Raw genomic sequence first — 21219 nt, 5'->3', positions numbered from 1 at the left:
ATCATTTTGTGGTCATTTTGAGCCTTGTTGTGGTCAGTAACTGTTAATTTGAGTGACAGTTTGCAGATGAAGAACAAGGAGTCCCTGACAGTAGGGGTCCCTGGACCTGTGTGCGGTCAGATTGCTGCAGTATCAACTCGTCAATGGACGGCACCCAGCTGTCACTCAAAGAGGTCACACCCTTAATTATGCATAACTTCAAGTCTTAAAAACATTTAAACAGTTAAGTTATATAAAAATTTAAAACTCGTACAGTTGTCATGAATGTTGAAAGTAGCTATAAAGACCCAAACTGTTTTTGTGCAAGGCTGTTTATTTGGCATTTTAACATGACGGTCTATATGGATTTACTCGCTCTTGGAGCCGGCCTCTAGTGGCCATTAGAGGAACTGCAGTTTTTGGCACTTTTGCATTTGCTTCATTTTTCAGCTGCTTGGTTCATACTGATCAAATAAACTGGACTTTGTGGTCAAACTGTGCTCAGGCCTAAGTCCCTGATTTGAAAGCCTCCTTTGGCTTTAACTGAGGCACAAATGCAGGCAGCAACTGTGTTTTCGGGTTTCTGTGCTGAAGTGTTTCCAGAATCCTTTGTGCTACAGTGGGACTCAGCAGACAGGAACCTGAAGACAAACACTGCACAGCTGCACAGACGTCCACTCCCTCGCAGCCACCACTGAACTCTGGTATATTTATTTAGGGCATCTGAGTTTGACTGACTGTCCGTCTATTAAAAAAACTTAGTGTGAGTCATCAAACAGAATGAAAAGCGGGCGCTGAATTAAGGAGTGAGTCTCTGTTTTCTGTTTGTAACACAGATAAAAGAAAGTAAAATGGATACTAAACCAAAAGCCAATTATCTGTTTCCAAATATAATTTGGCAGGTGATCCCATATTCAAGTCTCGTCCTTGGCAGCAGCACTTTCCAACGATGACACGGTGCTTATTAATTTCTGTCAGCGCATCGCCAAATCCCAAAGAGATTTTCTACATTATTAATTTTTAATGTAAACCTCGATTACTTGATAGCCATATGGTGGGTACATGGAAACGCTGCAATCCAAACACAAAACTGTTTTTTCACTGTTATTCATCAAGGAGACATTTCGGCTCTGTTTTAACCGTCACAGTTCTACAGGAGCAAAAGGCCGGTGGTCTGTTCATCGCCTAAAGCTGCTGTTTTCTTAACCCTTAAAAACCTGGTTCGATAACAGTTTTCTTGTGTGTTCAAACGCCTCTCACAAGCTGTTTAACCATTTGAGACCTTGGGGAAAAAAAAGTCAGTGACCCACATAGCAAGAAATGTTCCATAAAGAAATCTGAATACTCAGAAAATTATTTTTAAAAAGCTCCTCAGAAAACTATATTTAAAATTATAAATTATATAAATATGTAAAATTAATTTACAGAATTCTAATATTTGAAACTGTTTTTCATCTCTTTTTTGTATTTTGACAGGTTTTTTTGTGTGTTTTTTGCAAGAAATAAGCAAAAGGTGAAAATTAATTGTAATGAAGAAAATTATTTAAAAATTAGGATTAAAAAGGAGGAAGAATTATTAAGTTTGATCAAAAACTAGGAAGATAATGTCCAGAATAATATATTTATAATCATTATAATTATATATTTTACAAAAATGTTTTAAAATTTTCTGTGCTTTTTTCGTGTAATTTTTCTTTTTTTTAAACATTTATTCTGGCACTTTGGTTCTACTAGTTACAGGAACACATGATAAAAAAAAATTAAAATAAATTTCTCCACAAGACGGTTTCTGTCACTTAAGGCGGTTTTAATCACCCTGATGCTTTTTTAACAATAATATAATAACCTTTATTTATATAGCACTTTTCTTAACAAGGTCACAAAGTGCTTTACAGACAAGCAGCAGATTAAAAACAAGACAGAAATAAAACATCAATAAAATAAAGTGCAAACAAAACATTAATCATAAAATTAATACTGGAAACATTTTTATGCCAGTAGCGTACAATGACGGTGAGAGGGATGATAAAACGTCGCATATTAAATATTTAAAAATACTATCCTATAAAAGAAAGTCTTAAGAAGGGATTTAAAAGATGATGACGATGTACCGAGTCTGATCTCAGCAAAATTAAGTGAATCAAGTCATCGTTTTTCTAATAAATTTGGTTTTAATGAGTCATTTAATTCTTCAAAAAGGAGCTGTATCCGGGATATTTTGGCATCACTTGCGTATTGTTGGGGTAATCGGGGATGCGACAACATGTTTATATACAGTTTGTTCAAGACTGACACACAACAAAAGCGGTGTAACAGCCCAAAATATACCCCTGGCCAGACTAGTCCAGAGGCTCGTCCAGTTTATACCACCGGTTATTATACCCCCCAAATTCAGATACACAAAATAATCAAGGATATAGTGCTCAATTTTGATTTATTTCTTTAACTTTGAGCTCAAATAACTACACCGTGGGGCGCCCAGTGGCTAGGTGGATAGAGCAGGCATGCCATGTATAGAGCCTGTGTCAATGCTGCAGCAGCCGTGGGTTCGATTCCGGCCTCGGCCCTTTGCTGCATGCCCCCCCACAAGAAAAGCATCTTCAAAATAAATGAATAAATAAATAAAAAATAACCACAAGCTCTCCTAACTGCAGTGCCGAGATCTACCAAACGCTAACAAGTGTTCAGTCTGAAAATAACACCGGCGAGTGGCCCCTGGTGCCAAACCAAGCAGCCGAAAAAAACATCAGAAATGACAGCAAAAACCTTGTTTTGATCTACCAATCTGATAACTAGAAGTTACACAGAAATAGAGAGATGTCCACTCACCATGCTTGCTGAAAGCCCTGAAAGTCAAAATGAAGATGAGTCGTACACCCCGGAGTCTACTTTAGCTGGGCCAGACTACATCCTGGGAACAGTCTGACGGGGTTAATCTGGCCTGCTGCCATGTTTTTTGTCATCGCTGCATTTCTAGCTGCTTTTTAGCCCCCAAACGTGCGTGTTCTGTCGCCGTGTTTTCACTGAGGATAGTGCCACAAACATTGACCAAAGATTGCAAACTGGCTGGATCTCGGGCACCTTTAGCAGGTATCTGTGCACGTCCCTGGTGAGGAGTTTGGGAGTCAGTGGAAAGGTCACGTCATCACTGATTTTTCCTTTCGGCTCAATCCAAAAGTACTTTCTTCACTCACAGCAGACACTTAACAACTCTTTACTGAGTGACTCACGCTGCCTCTAACAGCCCTCCACTTCAGGAGGTTTTAAATCTGTGTGAGTATTTTACCTTAAAATCTACTGAATGGATGCCAGTAAAATGTAATCAATCAAGTGTGTTACGACTAACAAGGAAACTGGCCACGAATGCGTGCGGTGATAAAACCCTCAGATTTCACCGCACATTTTGCTTTAATGGCCCCAAAAATGCATCGGCTCTGCATTAACCGCCGAATCAAAAACCCGAGGACATAATCCACATCGATAACTGCTCCTCAACATTACCACAGCACAAAAAAATACTTAGATTATTTATAGTTTTAGTGAGAGCTCTGATTGCTGTTTTCAGACTCTTAAATTTGGATCTTGACTTTCTTTTAACCCTTTAAAACATGAGCAAACTGACTTGATTTCTTTCAAAAACGTGGGAAGAACGTGGTGAGCAACTTAACAACACACGACCCAAACATTGGCAAGATATAAGTAAAAAGTTACAAGAAAATAACCAGAAAATAAGCAAAAAAAATTGTAAATAAAATGAAGACAGACAGAAAGAAAGAAAATAAAACAACTACAACAAAGCAACAAGACATTTATTTATTTTTAATTATTTTTCTGTAACATCTTTTTTTTAAATTATAAGAATTATAAATATAGTTTTCTGGGCGTTTTTTTTCTTATATATTAATTTTTTAAAGTATCTAATATCACCAATTTTCTCCATTTCAGAGATTTAAATGCTTTTTGAAAAGAGTCTAAATGTAGTACAAGAAAACCGAGGTGGATTCAGGTGTTAAAGGGTTAAGTGTTTATGGAAAACTGATTGGGGGTCTTTCTGGGATCAGACCTTTTTGATTTAATAAATGCTAAAGGGGCATAAAGATCCCATTTTTATGGCGCCAGACGGCCGAAAAGCATTCCAGATCACCGCTGTGACTGGAGAGAAAAAATATGTAATTAAGGTGCATTTTGTACATTAACATGAGATTTTAATGGCATCTACTCATATGCTATTATGATTTTATAGCTTTGATTAATTGCAAACAGCGAGGCTGAAAATACTTATGAGCTGTAAAATTAAGTAACTTAATTTTTCCTTTACGGCCTGTGCAGCGTGGACCCGCCTCTCGCCAGAGTCAGCCGGGCTCGACTACAGACCCCCGCGACCCGTAAAGCGAAACTTTGCTAGTTTCAACGACTCTGACTCCAGAACAGCTGAGTGTTTCACAGAAAAATGTAAGAAATAAATAAAAGAGATTCTGTCACTGAGCTGCACATTTCTCAACTCAAATGTTTTTAGAAACATATTTCAGCGTACTGTTTACCTGGAACACCAGATCACCTGCAACACATAAACATTTATTATATTGAGAAAAGGCATTTATTAAATGATTCAACATATATTATTATTATTAGTAGTAGTAGTTATTTTGAGATTTTACAATGCAATGTTAGAAAACAAAATAATTTTAAAAATCCTACTTACTATGTCAAGCATTTTTAAGACCTTTGAAAAATTAATTTAGGTCAATTTAAAATGAAATAAAGTCTTATTTTTAGATTAATGAATTCAATGCGTTTTTAGACTTCTTGAACCCTGCTCGTAGCGTACGACTCACATCGAATCGTAAAAATACTTCTTTAAAAGCATAAGTGGTGACAGAAAATGGATGGAAAGTCTGCCTAAAGATGCTGATGTTGATGACAATATCTTACATGTATTCTCACGGGGCGAACGTGTCAGAGTGAAAGACGGGACCATCTGCAGCGCACAGAAAAGCGTTGAGTGGTGAAATACAGCAGAGTCTTCATGTCAACCCCTGCAGGCTGAGTCAGTGTTAACCCCGGGGATTCAGACTGTGCCAGCATACAGACCAACCAGTCTGTCGGGGGGGGGGGGGCTCCTTTCAGGCAGCAGTGCTCTGTGCAGCCACTAAGCAATAAAATTACAGCACTGAAAGTCATATTTTTCAGGTGCAACAGCAGCGTTGACACAGAGCTGAGACTGCAGCCCTGTGAGAGAGGACAACACCGCAGAACCGGTTTGTTTACACCACAAAGCAAGAAACGAGGGGATACGCCGCACACCGAGGTACTTCTGAGCTTTTACATCACGGGCTGAAAAACAGATAAAATGAAGACATAAATCTGGTCTGCGCGGTGGGGGGGCTGTAATTCACAGAGCTCTATGTGAAGTTATATTCTGCTTAATGTGCTCTCAGAGGACCCCCTGCAGTATCCCTCAGGGTTTCATTAAGCAGAGTAAATTAATAAAATGGGTTTGTTTTCTTAGAGATATGTGAGCACATCCACATTAAAGTAAAGCAAAACTAGTTCTGCTCAAATATAATGGCAGCTGTGTTGTAACTATGTTGTTTATACCCAAGTGGAAACTTTTGTAACTGAAAAATGAAGCCAACGCAGAAGCAACAAAAACTGCAGTTCCTCTAATGGCCACTAGAGGCAGGCTCCAATACAGAGTCAATCCCCACAGACACTCATGATAAAATGCCCAACTTTAAAGCAGAAATAAACGTGTCTCTATAGTTAATTTCACTATTCATGACAACTGCACAGTTGGTAAATTTTTATGTAAGTCATCTGTTTAAATGTTTTTAAGACTTGAGGTTATGCTTAATTAAGAGTTTGATCTCTTTGAGTTACAGTAACTGACGAGGAAAAGACTCAAAATGACCACAAAAAGATGCATATAAACTGCAAAGACACACAAAATAACTTAAAAAAGGGGGGCAAAACAACAACAAAGACACACAAAATGACCATAGAAATAAAATATATTGTACATTTGTGTGTTTTTAATGATGTATTGTTTTACGTGTTCGTATGTACCTTTGCTGTGTTTGAGTGAAGCCAAAGACAACACTTACTGACTAGGAAAAGACTGAAAATGACCACAAAAAGATGCAAAAAAACTCTGCAAAGAGACACAAAATAACCTACAAAAGAGGCAAAACAACCACAAAGACACACAAAATGACCAAAAAACCCCATAAAACTAATTCAAAGAGATGCAAAACCACCTCAAAATCAAAACCTGGGACATTGCTCTACTCTGTAATGTCTGTGTGGCTGCCTGTGTTTTGATTGTTTCTGGTTTATTTTGTACTCTAATGTGTTTCTGTGTTGCTGAAAAGCAGTTTTTTTACTGAGTGCAGCCGGTTTTAACTGGAGCACACCTAATGTTACGTTTAATTCCTTTCCTGTATAAATAAATAAATAAAAGGTCTGGGTGTCCTGCTCCTAACTAAACGGGCTGTGGGCCAAACAAACCCTGGACTTCTATGCAGATGTTCGCTTCCTGCATAATTGTGAAGCCAAACCATGATTTTTTTTAACTGAACCATCCATGCTTATGTTGCCTAAACATAAGCACATGCTTGTGTTGACATCCTGGCATTTGTTTCAGCATCCCAGACCGTCAAAAACAGACGCAGAGGGATACCTGGAGCGTAATATGCAGACGTGGAAGATTTGGTGACTTTACAAAAGCAATGTCCTTTATTTGTTACTGTCTGTTTATTTTTCCCTACAATATTTATCATTCATACTGATACATTTTTGGCATTGCACCTTACTGTCATCTAACTTTATGTTTTGCACCGACATTTGAGTCTTTCTATCTGCACCCTTCCAACTTTGTTTTGCAACGGCTGCACAGCCATTTTCCTCGTAATACACTCAGTTATATCTTATCTTATTTCATCTTATCTTCATACCTGAGATCCGTGCTGAGCCTCCTCTGATGTAAAGGGGCGGAGCCTGAAAGGCGTAGACGACATCGTTCTCAGCTATGCTGGTCAGATCGTCCTCATCAAAGAAGGAGCGCTGAAACCCTGTGGAGTAAACCTCCGTCAGGATCACCTGGAGACGAAAACACACACAAACACACATTAGTTTCCTTGTTATGTTGCCAAATCTCATAAATCTCATAATGCCGTGAGAGTGAACTTTGAACCCACTTGATTGAGTGCCATTTTTGGCACTTTTATTCCTCCTAATCTCAGATTTAGCTAAACCCCTTTTAAACCGGGGACTTGATTTCTGTCACGGACATGAAAAGGCATCGAGCAACAAGAGAAAATAAAGAAAGAAAGAAAATAACCCAAAAATGAGACAGAAATTAGTAAAAAGTACAATAATCTGAAAATGAGCACAAAAATTGTTAAAGTAAAAAAAGACCCGAAAAAGTGATCAGCAAGTTACAATAATGCTTTAAAATATTATAGTAACAGTACAAGAAAATAATTTGAAAATTAGCACAAAAACACACGTGTTATGTCCACGTTTCCCTAGAAAGTGACACAGCACAAACTAAAACCATGAAAGTGCAAAAAAGAAACAAAAAACCACAAAACTGTTAAAAATATAATAATTATGTAACTTATCTTAAATATCCGAATGTGATAATTATAAAGACATACATTTTCCCCAAACTTTAAAAAAATAAAGTTTTCTGAATCTACAAATTCCTTGCACGTTCAACGCTGAAAGGTTTAAATACTTGTGAACGATGCCTGAATGAAGTACAAGAAAAGTGACATCAATCCTGGATTCAAGGGTTAATGTCGGCCAAGAGAGTGTGGGTAAATTTCAGCCAATGGCGCTCAAGTAAAAGTCACAATACAATAAAAAAAATCATTACAATAACACTTGTGGCAGCCGAGACGAGCTGCTGTGCTGCTCGGTTACAGCAGTTTAAAACAGTAAAAAAAGAGTCCAGGGGTCGACAGATTATCAGGCTGGCTGATAATTAGGGCAGATATTTGGCATTTTGCAGATGATCTGAACCTGCATTTTATTTTTATGTAAATAAAGTGTCAGCACTGGAGGAACTTTGAATTTGCAAAACCTCAGTGAGCCACTTTTTTTTTTTTTAACTTAACTTTTTAAAAAAAGTTACTAGGAACTTGCTGTATTTGATGTTGAAAGTTTCAGTTTTGATTAAACATTTGCTGTTGGAGTTTTTTATATTCCAATTTCTAATTACTGATATTTTTACTGTAAATGTATATCGACCTCAAACATCACAAACGGAGTATTTGTTCCTGGTTTTAGTTACCTGGTCTGGGGAGATTTTCCCCTCGTCAGCCACCATCCTCCTCAGACAGGCCACGGAGCCGAACAGAGGCACAGCCAGCCCGACCCGCAGGTACCGCTGTCCTTTAGTGCTGAACACCAGAATCACACACAGCGACCTGACACACACACACACACACACACACACACACACACACACACACACACACACACACACACACACACACACACACACACACACACACACACACACACACACAATCAGAGACAGTAAGAAATAGAACAGCTTCTATTTTAATTTCTGTGCCATTTCTTCTGCAGCCTCCTCTACGACCAGGAAGGGACAAAAGAAGACTTTCATGAATAAATCAATACATTTTAACATTAATAATAGATCATTAGGACTTATTTTTATGTGTGCCAAATAATGGAATCTCTATTGCATTTTTTAAAACAGAGAGAGCGAGCGCTTGGCTCTGACCTCTCCAGAGGCAGCGCTGACATGAGCGGGGTGCCGCGACATAATGGCTTCTCTGAGTAACAGCACGCCGAGGAGAAACAGAGGAACCTGATCAGGTACCTGTGGGAGTCTGCGGCCTGGAGACCGCAGCTGGTGTTACAGAAACACACAGCCAAGAGATTATTATATGGAAAAATTGATTTTCTTATCCTGGAGTAAATTAAAAAAGACAAAAAATGACGATCTAAAGGCAGGTCATTGCTTCTGAAAGATGACAAAAAAAGCAAGAAAACATCTAAACCAGAAGCTTCTAACATTAAAAAAAAGATTAAAAATTTTGCCACAGTCATCAGAGTTTACAGGTTTTATCACAGGTGAGTGCTGAGGACATCCAGCAGCAGGTGGCAGCTCACAGTCTGCTGCACAAACTCAGAATAATCTCGACTCTGCAGCCAAAGAGACGGTTTTGCATGTTCACGATGTTTGTGCTCTCATGGCGCGTTCACACTGAACACGATGCGAGCATTTTGCACGGCGGGTTTAAAAACAAAGTCGATGCAAAGACACGAATAAACGCAAATTCACGCCAGGCGGGGCAATGGACGTGAAAATGTTGCACAAGTTGAAATTTTTTAACTTGTGCAGGAATTTCATGTGATGCCGTGTTGTGATAATTATGATCTTTGTGTCGATATAGCTGAGATTCTCCGGATGTTTAAATAAAAAAATGAAGGTCAAAGTGTGTCTCTGTCTGTGGACAGACACAGAGACACTCAGCATCAGCAGAGACAGAACAAATACGGACCTGAAGCGTTCGGAGATCAGTGAGCAAAAAGCTCTAAAGTTACACAGTAAGCTCTGAAAATCACCTTTGTCTTGTGTTAGCGATTTTTAATGTCATGTTTAAACGCTGGGCTAAAAACAAATGACTTTTTTTGGCATTCTGACGAATATCTGTGTCAGCATGAGAGAGACAACTCATATATAAAAACTAGGGATGATAACAACTAATCAATGATCGATTAATCGGTCATTAAGAATTTAATCGAACATGTGAAATTTAATTGATTAATCAATCAGGAAATGAAATGCTGTCATAATATATGTGATATGTTGCTGTGAGCTTCGACTGAAGATTAAAAGCAGTTGGTAAAATTAGCAAAGTTCTTATATTTTTTCAAAAAATAATTAATCAATTGTTCATTTTATTGATTAATCGATTAAAGGAACGTGCCTACAATTTGCAACCTTCATAAAAACACAAAACAGTACTAAGTTTACTGTGTTATTTTAGTTTAAGTTTATGTTTAAGTTAGTTTACTACAAGTAAAGTTTAAGTTAATTACCACAAAAATGTCCCATAAAGTTATATAATTGCAGTTACAGTAGGTATAATTGGTCCAGTAGCGAATGCTCAGGGACCCCGTAACGGTCCACAGCCCAGGGGTTTGGAACCTCTGATTTTAGGGACCACCCGGTTTATATTCTTCAAGCATATCATGAGTGTATTTTTGCCCCGAGCCATGCAGAGATTTAAAAACCAGCAGCAGGTTTTAGAAGCAGCTCTGTAATTAACTGGAAGCCAGTTTAAAGATTCAACAACACCAGTATCTCCATAAATCTGCTGCTTCTGTCAGAGTGTTGTTAAATCTGAGCATCTGAGACAAAAAAACCCAAAAAACAAATGAAGCGCCGCGTGTTTGCTCCTGTTTCACAGATTTGGGTGGAAACTTCAAAAGAGAACAGCGAAAAGTGAACAGTAATTGGCTGCGCTCATCAAGCCTCGGCTCAGGGAGGTATCCCCAATTTATGCTAATTTCGTTTTTCGTACCAGCGTGGACAAAACAAAACAGTGTAACCGCCAGAGCGCTCTGCAGGGTGCTGGATTTTATTGTTCACTTACAGCTTTAATTTAAGCAATAATTTGAGACGATGATTACCTTTTTTTTTTTGACAAAACACCCTCTCGTTTTGCTTCCATCTGATGAGACAATTTTCAGTTAAAATGTAAATAAAAACAAATTTTAATGAGATCCACACAAAAGCTCAGCTTTAACCCTTTAACACCTGGAGAGACATCACGTCTCTTGTGCTGCTTCTAAACATCTTCATAAATAATAAATTCATTCATGATTCATACATTTGACATATTCTCTGTCTTTGTGTGTACGTGTGTGTATGTTTATGCATATGTTTCATAATTTTTTTTGGAAATCACGTTGTGCTTTTGCTTGAAAAGTGCTCTACAAATACATTTTATTATTATTATTAATATAATAACTATTTAAACCTTCAACTTTTATTGGGAAAAAAGTAATAAGAAATTTGGCACAAACCGTCCTGCAAATAACAGGAAATTAGCAGGTTTGGAAAATTTTCTTTAAAGAAGCTGGGAAAAATGTCCAAAAAAAATGTCCATTAATAATTAATGTGATTATATATTTAAAATTATTTTACAGAATTTTAAGCACAGACTCAGGTAGTTTCCTTATTTTTTTTTTTTTAATTTCATTTAATTTTCTTTAGGTTTTTCTCAATTTTTTCATCTTTTTTAGAAATATTTTGCATAATTTTGGGGTAATTTCTCCCTAAATTACCCAGAAAACTATATATTTATTTATAAAGTCTTTTTTTCAACTTATTTTCTGGTATTTTTCTTGTACCTATGTTACTAAATTCTTTCTTTTTTGAGCCATTTCTTGTAAAGTTGCTCATCGCCTTTTTTGAATGTTTTCAAAAGAAATCAAGCCAATTTGCTCAAATGTTGAAATAAAGAGTAAACAAAATCATCTAACATGCAAAGAGCACATGATTGCAGAGGGATGGAGCCCCGTGTTTGGAGAGCTGGGCACAGAAAACGTCGGTTTGCTAACAAACAGACGCACAGACGTGATCTGGCTGGGAGGAGCTGAACTCTTCACACGCACAAGAAAAATATTTTAGGAGACGATCCTTCTGTTTTCTCCTCAGTTTATCCCTCAGAAGCGTTTTCTCTCACCCTGTCTGCCGCGCAGGAAAAACACAGGAAGGTAACTGAATGCTTTCAACTTGGCTCGCCGGCAGAGCGAAGCTCTTAAAAACAATTTCCCAAATTAGAAGGGATGCTGGATGAACTCGCGTGCACTATTTCCAAGATTAAAAAATAAAAGGAAGGAAATAACCAGCGAGAAGAAACCCTGGCGAACGTTAAAATAGTGATCAACACGTCTGTGTGTCAAACACACGAAAGACTCAAAATCAAAATACAGACGATTTAAAGTGACATTTTTGACAAAAAGATATATTGATTCGTTGAATGTGTAGCTGGAGAATATGAATATGAACTTATATTATATAATATATATAAATATATATAAAATCCCTTTTTTTAAAAAATCCCTTTGTACCCACCACCCTATTTAACCCTTTAAAACCTGGACTGACATCACTTCTCCTGCACTTATTTAAATGCCTCTCACATGTATCTCTGAACCTTTGAGCAAATTCTGTTTTTAAAAAATGTTTTTTTAAAATTTTTTTAAAACATGGGGTAAAAAAAAGAAAATGAGCATCTTGGAAAGAAATGTCCAGCATTTTGCAAGATTTAGAAAATTATCAAAAATAAGCTTAAGAAATACGTCCAGAAAACTCTTGTATTAACATTATTATAAATACATTTTTTTAAATTATAGTTATTATTAGTTATTTTCATTTTTTATTATTATTTTAAGCACTTTTTTGTAAATTTTTAGGCAATCTTTTTTTATTTTATTTATTTTTGCAATTTGTGATAAATTTCCTGCCAAGTTGCTGATTTAATTTTCTCTTTTTTTTTGACAGAAATCAAACCAATTTATTCATATTTCAAAGGTTTAAATATTTGTGAAATGTGTCTGAACACAGCACACGAAAACTAATGCCGATCCAGGTTTTAAAGGGTTCAAACAAAAAGCCCAGTCTTTGCGTGAGGAATTTTGTTTTTTTGTGTTTGACAAAGAGACATGAATAAAGTGCGAGAGCGAGCAGCTGTGAAAGGAGTGAATGGGGTCTCCCTGGGTGAAAATGTCAGGATTTCCTGAGCAGGCTGAACCTGGTCGACCTGACACGGAGGCTGCGGCTCTGTTGTGATGTAAAGTTGAATACGACATTGTTCCTCGATGTGGAGAGGGTTTTCCACCAGCTTTTCCTTTTCGGTACCGGCCCTCCAGCTTCACAATTACTTGTGTTCCTACTGTATGTGGTGCGTGAACAAAGCTGGGTGAAGTCCAGCAGCAGCTCTTATTGTTACCCTGCTTTTAAAAAGAAATATTTCCACGTTTTTCTGTCTCACAGGGAGTTCGATGATTGATGCTGCGCTCGTGTCTGTACTGTGAATATGAATTTAGGGACAGATGTAGGAGAGAAAATGTTGGGAGTGCGGCTTCGTCCTAAAGTAACAAAATCTATAACTCTCGACGAATCATTGTCATATGTTTTATTTAATTTGTACAAAAAGTGTAAAAATAGGTAAACAGGATCAGTTCTTCAATTAGATTGTTTCAAACCATATTATGACCCTTTCACAGAGATATTGGAGCATATCGGCGTAAATATAGATATTTTTTTTATTTAACTTCATAATTTATTTAACATTACAACAGAAATGTATGAAACTTTAATTTCACAGTAGTTTATGTATCTTTATTTAATGAGCTGCTTTATATGCAACCGTAGTTCATTTAATCATTTTGCATTTTAGGTCTTTACAGTAGTTTAGAGGAGATTTCAAAATATCAAGATTTTTATTATGTATAGCCTAAAAATATTGTGATATTATTTCAGAGCCATGTCGCCCAGCTCAACATTAACAACACAATCTAATGCTGAAAGAACGAAGCATTTATAGCAACAACACAAACATCAGCAAACGTTTCTGCTAAAGAGAAATAAACTGTCAGGAGCTACTGTATCTGTAACTGTACTTCATTATTAGTAGTTTACAGTAGTTCACAGGAGATTTTAAATTATTGAGATATATATTGTGTAATAAGTTATAGCCTTAAAATATTGTGATACTGTCGTAACCCTTTAAAACCTGAGCAAATTGGGTTGATTTCTTTCAAAAACATTAGAGGAACTTGACAAGAAATGGCCCAAAAATTTAAAGTATTCTGTAACATATTTTGAATATATAATTATAATAATCATAAATATTGTTTTTGGACATTTTCCCCCTTTTGCATTTTATTTTTAATTTTTTAAAATTATTTCTCTGTCTCTATTTTTTTTTACATTAATTTCCAGGTTGTTTTTTCTTGTCACCTTTTACCTTTTCTTGTGCTGCATTCAGACCCCTTTTTGAGAAAACTGATTTAATTTCAACTGCAATAAATGAATAAATGTAGAAAATTATTTGTTTTAAAGGCTTGGGGAAAATGTTGAGAAAACCATATTCAGAATTATCATAATTATTTAAAAATATTTATTTTATATAGTTATTATAATTTGTTGAGCTATTTTTCAGGTCTTTTTTTTTAAAAAAACCTATTGTATTTAATTTATTTATTTAATTCCTGCAAATTGTAAGAAATTGGTAAAAGGTGGCAAGAAAACAACCTGTTTTTTGGTCCATCCAGGTTTCATGTGGCTCAGCCCTGAGGGAGGCATCACAGAAACACTCTGATAAAACGCCATAATATTGTTTTTGAGACCTCGTATGATGGACTGCGGTGTGGATAAACTCACCTGGTCTGTCGCAGAGGAATGGGCAGTGAGATGCAGAGGAAGGGGTCGAAGGTGTTGCTCTGTTTCATACAGTGGGGGCACGTCAGTGAAGATCTGAGGCGAGAGAAAGCACACGGCTACGTTAGTCTCCGAAAAACCCACCGACTTCCACGCTAATCTGGAAGTCCTCCTGATTAAGTCTGGCAGGAGAGGAGATGGCTTAATCTCGTTACAAGTGAACAACACGGTCAGGATGAACACGGCGTTCCACTCTTCATCTGATTGTGAGAACGGAAAAGATGAGTGATGTAACCGGTGAGAACGAGAGAGACGAGGAGCTGGCTTTGGGAGGAGGGGGGCTAAAGTAGTAAAAGAAGCCCCCGGGGCCGATGGGGGCTATAAAGGGGAACCGGCAGAAGTGGTTTCCATCTTGTTGCATCACTCTCACCAGTGCTACTAACGCCGACGTGATGCCATTACGGGATCCCGCGCGGAGAGACGCGGGGAGCTTTCCTAAGCGACGGTCCTTCCTCCTCTGCATCTAAACACTCGGACACGGATCACCGAAATGTCCAGCAGTGTTTTTCTGTTCCAACAGTTTTCCGTTGAGCCTCTTTTTGTTGATGAATCACAGGAGGAACTCATTCAGGTTAGCTCATTGTCTCAACAATGAGTCAGAGAGCCCGCTGATGTTAATGGACCGATGGCTGGAAGTGATTTTGTAAACCGTCCGGCGACTAAATTTAATCTTTTTGTCCAGGATTTAGAGTTAATCTGTGCGGGATTTCCTGGATTACACTTTGTGTAAATACACGATAATTAAGTGAATCTTGAATAGGTGCTTTGATTAGGAGCATCTGTACATGTGTACAGGCTAAAAACCAAAAACTTTACACAAGCGGATTCGACATCAACCTGTTAGATGCAAAAATCAAATTTAGCATTAAAATAGAAATTCGTCATTTGTCATCTTCATCTTTGTGTGATCTGATGACAGAAACTTCATATCCATATTGATTCAGCTCTAACATGTGACCACTGGCTGCTTGATGCAACGCAATCTGCATTAAATATAGTTTGCAAATGAGGAAAAAACTTTAAACACTAGCTTAAAGTAATGGATAAATCACAAAAAATAGAAGAAACTAAAAAAAGATAGACAAAATAAAAAAAAAAAATAATAGTGAGCTAAAGTAGCAGAAAAACATGTTGAAATAGTTAACGTGCTAAAGTAGTGAGCTCAAAGTAATGAATAAGTGGGTGAAACAGTTAACTAAAGGTAATGGATAAACAGTGTTTAGAGTGTCGTGGCGGAGCACTTCATGAGATCTTTTTAGCAGTTTGTGATTCACACGGTGGATAATTGATCCGTTGATCCGATCCGATCAGATTGATGGATGTGAGGAGCAGCTGCTGCAAGTGGATGCAAACTTTTAGACTCAGCAGAGATACGGTTAATTTTAAAGAGCGCCTGAAGTTCTGCTGCTCCCTCTGTACCCAGAGTACACTCTGCGGTCTGAGTATACAGTGTATATATATATATATATATATATGTGTGTCTACACACACACACACACACACACATATATGAGAGTTGGAACCAAATATTCAGCGATTTGGGTATTGGTTAATTGGATAAGTATTCGGCTTTCAAACATTCTTTTTGGAAAAATGCCATTTCAGTGTTTGTGAAACTGCTGCTGTGCCTGACACACACACACACACACACACACACACACACACACACACACACACACACACACACACACACACACACACACACAGTGACAGGAATGATCATTTTACCCAAAAGTTATTAACGGGCGAATTGACTGTGCTGTGTCATTTTGGTGTCACTGTGTGCAGCACCTCAACACCGAGTGGATCTCTGTTTCTGCAGCACAGAGCGAGTGAATTTCAATATCTTCCATTATTCGGACACTTGAATGAAAACGATCAAAAAAAAATATTGTACTGAGTGACTGTCAGATTTTTTGTTTCTTTTAAAAAACCCTGTACAACTAACCCAGCATCAACACATTAAGGGGAAAATCTTAATTTTTTATGCCATAATTTACCGGGTTACAGTGCTAGGGTCATTATTCTGAATTACTTTTTCATTTTGTTCTTTTATTATCGGCATGATGGGTATAAATCTGCAGTTATGTGCAGAGAAATAACTTTATCAGTGACAGGTTTGTGGCTGTATATGGAAACCACTGTGCTGCACATAAATTCATAATAGACTTGTGCGCAGAATAACCCCAGAAGCAATAAAGTACACAGACTGTGAGTACTCTGGGACACTTAAATCTCATATGAAAAGAAGAAAAATCATATATTCTACTTTTTGATGAAAATATAAGGATAATATTTAAATGAAATCAAGAGTAAATTCCCTTATTGGTATCATAAATCTCGCCAAAAATTCTCCCAGCTCATATATGTTGAACTTTTACGGCCTTCATGACATCCAGCCGCCGGAAATGAAGTCACAGATGAACTGTTCGAATGTGTTTTCCTTATAGGAGGGCACCTGACAGACCCTGTGGGGAGGAGAGACGGGGCAGTGAATAAAGCTTTATTCAAGCAAGCCCAGCTGACACTGGCTCTGAGTGGATCTCTCCCTCTTGGCAGAGCAGAAAGGCCGCCCTACGGATGTCTTATTCTCGCCAGGAAACAGTGAGGGTAACTGCACTTCGTGCATACAAATCACACTCGGCCGCCACTAAAACATAGATGTGCCCCACGCTGCTCCGAAACACTTAAAAAGAGAAAAGGAGTGAAAGAAGAGGTGATATTCTGGTGATGCTCTAATGGAGGCAGCGTGCAGAGGTTGAGAGGCATGTATCCGCTGTCTGGGGTGCAGTCGAGCTGAAGAGACTCTGAGCTGGATGCTTTGCAGGACCACACACACTAGGTGGGTTTCCGTTACAGATTTGTGCAAAACTTAAGCGATATTTTCAATAATTTTGATAAGACAGATTGTAATTGAGTGATATTATGGGACTTTCCTCTCACGATAACATTCCAAGAAGTGTAACATAGCAAATATAACATTACATAAAGTGCATATACTACGTTACTCAATATAAAACCGGATGTTCCTAAGCCTGATATCTTCTTCCACTTTCATTTATATAAATGCATATGCATATCCATGCAAGTATGCATCTACTCACGTATGTACATGTACACATGTACACACACACACACACACACACATATACTACAGCTGTAAAGAGCTGGACAATACAATCGATATGGGCAAAATTACCGTAGTTCGCTGCTCAAAATGTCGGTTTTAATTCATTTTCGATTAATTTTCCAGCACTATATGCATGGAAAAAAGTGAGAAATAAAAATAATAATAATAATAATAACAATAACAATAAAAGGACGATGAAAAAATTAAATGCTAAAGCCAGTCTAATGTCGCCGTAATGTCTTTATCTTGCATAAGAGTTAAGAAGATTTCTGCCTCTTCTTCCCTCCACATATACCGCGTTATGTTTCGTGTCTTTGTTGCACTTTTTCACTTCTTTGGGTTTATTAGTGGTCGTTATCCATAAAGTCACTATAGCGCGAGCTAGAAAAGTGAAAAAAGTGTCTCCATTGGAGTTTGGCGAAATATGACTTTTCCAAATCGCCTGAAATACCAATAATACCAATGCCGAATGCAAGCGTAAAAACTTTTTTGCAATAATGGGAGTTGACTTTTCAAAACTAATTTGTTTTAAAAAGTCAACTGTCAAGTGTTTTTTGTATTCACAATTTTAATTTGTGCAATTTGAGGGTTAATGGAAGCCCACCTAGTGATAGAGAGTAACACAGGTGGCTTTTAGGCTCCTATAGCTTAAAGGAATAGTTCACCAAAAATGAAAATTCTGTCATTAGATTAAAAGAGGATTCCTGCAGATCCTTAAAGTCTTACAAGGCATAATAGCGCCTTAATTGGAATTAAAAATGTCTTAAATGAATCTTTTAAAAGTCTTTTAAATGATAAAACATGAAATTAGAATTGTATTAGTTGTTTTTTTGGTTGTTTGTTTGTTTAAGGACATTGCTTTGTAAAATCTCAAAATAAACATTTTTTTTTTAATAATATATTTTTTTTTAATAATTTACCAGACTTCTTCTTTTCAACACATCATAATGCGATTTAAGTGGAATCCCACATTGCAGATGGATAAAAAAAAACAAAATCCAAAGAAAACTCAACAATAAATGGCAGGTATTTCCCATTTTAAACGCGATCTGACTTTTGCACTGGACAGAAATGTTTTATGTTACCATAGAAATTTAAGCAAAACTTTTCCTAACATTAATTAAAATAAAGACCAATTTTACAATAACCAAACCTGGAGGGAAAACCCCCCAAAACATAAACCAACATTTTTAAATTTAGGTTAGAGACAATTTTGCCCATTTTTTTATGGATACAGAAAAAGTTTTGGTCCAGTGAAAAAGTTAGACCTGCTGAGAAAAGGGAAATACCTGACATTTGTTTTTGAGTTATCTTGGAGATTTTGCTGAATTCTCTCTCTGCGTGTGAGAATCCACTGCCCGAAGACAGATTTGGTTGATTATTTGAAAAAAAGAGAAAAAAAAGCTACCATTTATTTTTTAGTTTTACAAAACAACTTAAAGAAAATCTAATTACCATGCCTGAGCAGTTGTTAAACTTTTAAAAGATTAATTGAAGACATTTTAATACTAATTAAAGCCTTATTAAGCCTCCTAAGACTTTTTAAGGATCTGCGGGAACCCGGTCTTTATCTAATTGATTTTCTTTCCTGCAAGAGGCAATTAAAACAACAGAAAGTCTCAACAGCTTCAGATTAAATAGACTGGCAGCTAATTCTTCTCACTAAGCCTGGCAGCGATCCTCTGCACTCGTTTATTCACCTCACTGTCGCTCTGAAATGGAAAACTTTAAACTTTAATGTTTGCCTCATTATAATTCGCTAATTGAAATGATTACGCACATCACAAACAGACTCGTCACTGGACCTGAAGTTAAGCATAACCAGACTGATTTCCACAGCTCTGCGTCAGCGCGACAGAAAGCTCACATCATCAAAACGCTCTGGCTTCGTTTATCTTTAACCCTTTGAAACCAGGAGCGACATCACTTTTCTTTCTGCTGCATTCAGACTCCTTTAACAAGTATACCAGGTTACGCTTTATATGTGATCAAAAATTGATATTTAATCTGTGAATTAATAAAAAAAAACATCCTTACCAATGACCAAACATTGACTTTTGCCCGCCATTTTAATACATTTGTCACGTCAAGTTGGCAAAACTTTAAACTTTAGAGTTTAAAGTTTGTTTGCTTGCTACCGATAATAGATGCAGATACTAAAATGTGCAACAAGTAAAAGTAAATGATAGCTACTAGGTACAAAAGATATTGTTTTTATCAACACTTTTGACATTTCCACTGCCCTGAAACATCATGCAAAACTTGGTAACTTGGGTTTTTTTTGTCCAAATTTCCCAGTTTTCCACTCGTAATTAAGACTTTGGAGGGCCGTACACGAGCTCTTCACTCCTAAATACGGTAAATACGATATTTCTGTGTTGATGACGTTCTGTAGTCTCATTTCCTGATATATCTTATGTCGCAGAACAACACATGAAAATCTCTTCAGCTCGTGTTAACCGCAGATCTTATTTCAAGCTTCCAAACAAAAACACACTCGAAAAACCCGCTGACTTCGAGCTGAGGGAACCCGAGTACAGAGATGCTAAGTTAACCCCCGCAGCACTCTGTGGCAGGTCTGTCGCCACAGTCTACATGTGGTGAGTCGCAGTATTCGGCCTGTAGCAGTTACCCAATCCTTCCAATCATAACAAATCAATCATGTGATCAAAACAAAAGATCCCGCAGTCCGACTGACTCGGACATGCGAGCGTCTCTCGGAGAAAGTGCCGCCGCAGTAAGACGAGCCGCGCTGAAACCGCTCCTCAGTTTGTAATCTGAGACGCTCGGCTGCCCGTCACTCGGCTTCACTGTAATGAACGACGCTTGACAGACAGACAGTTTGATTGCAGCGACTGCAGCCTGTGACTCATACAGACACAGATCTTTGATCTGCTTTAAGATTTACCTACTTCATCAGAGGGGGCGGAGAGCAGTAGATGTAAAAGCAGAGGTGAGAGCGCTGGAAACGACAGCTCCGACTGCGATCGGCTCCAGCTTGTGACGACAGGTAACATAAATTAAGATCAAATAACTTCGTGCTCCACTTGGACGGTGATTTAACGTGTTTGAACACGGATAATGGCCGTGATGATTGCACAGTGACAAACCGTGCTATTACAGGGATAATTCTCCGGTCTGTCAGCTCTGGATGTTGGATCACATCGGACACTGCGTTGTGAAGTGTTGCACAGGCAGCGCTGAGGCCTCGGAGCTCAGAGGAGATAGAGGGACGGGAGTCAGGAAATATTTGTTCTGAGTCAAATCCCAGCAGTGAAAATGCATTCGAAAAGCATTCATCTCCATTTAAAACCTCACAGCCTTGTGATGCATGCTTTTCTGCTTCGTTAAAATAGACTCAGACAGTACACGTACTGTATAAGTTAGAGTTACTCTGTAAAGCACTGATACTCAACTTACAGCCAGCGGGCCAAATCTGGCCCCCGAAATGATGCCAAGTGGCCCCCGACCATTTACCGATTCCCAGTAAAACTAAAGTGATTCACACTAGCAGTTGTTTTTGTACTTTCAGTATACATGAGGTCCCAGAGAGCATAAACAGCATCAAAATAGAGCTTGTTTATCAAAAAAAGGGCCAGTGTAGGATCCCCTGCAC

The 21219-nt window shown here is 37.6% G+C and overlaps 1 protein-coding gene across 1 annotated transcript in view; it reads right to left on the bottom strand.

Annotated features, from left to right (window-relative positions):
- The window catches only part of usp43b (ubiquitin specific peptidase 43b), a 96161-nt gene that overhangs the window by 33525 nt on the left and 41417 nt on the right, over window positions 1-21219 (bottom strand). The window contains exons 4-6 of the mRNA XM_042504290.2: window positions 14417-14509; window positions 8276-8411; window positions 6933-7077 (exon numbers count right to left, since the gene is read on the bottom strand). Coding sequence (XP_042360224.2) covers window positions 6933-7077; window positions 8276-8411; window positions 14417-14509 — 374 coding nt within the window. The remainder of the gene's footprint in view (window positions 1-6932; window positions 7078-8275; window positions 8412-14416; window positions 14510-21219) is intronic.

Source organism: Plectropomus leopardus, chromosome 18, assembly GCF_026936395.1.
Source record: "Plectropomus leopardus strain MGB_pleo_1.0 chromosome 18, ASM2693639v1, whole genome shotgun sequence".
Taxonomy (NCBI): domain Eukaryota; kingdom Metazoa; phylum Chordata; class Actinopteri; order Perciformes; family Serranidae; genus Plectropomus; species Plectropomus leopardus.
The sequence above is the reverse complement of the archived record's forward strand: the minus strand, read 5'-3'. Positions and strand labels throughout refer to the sequence as shown.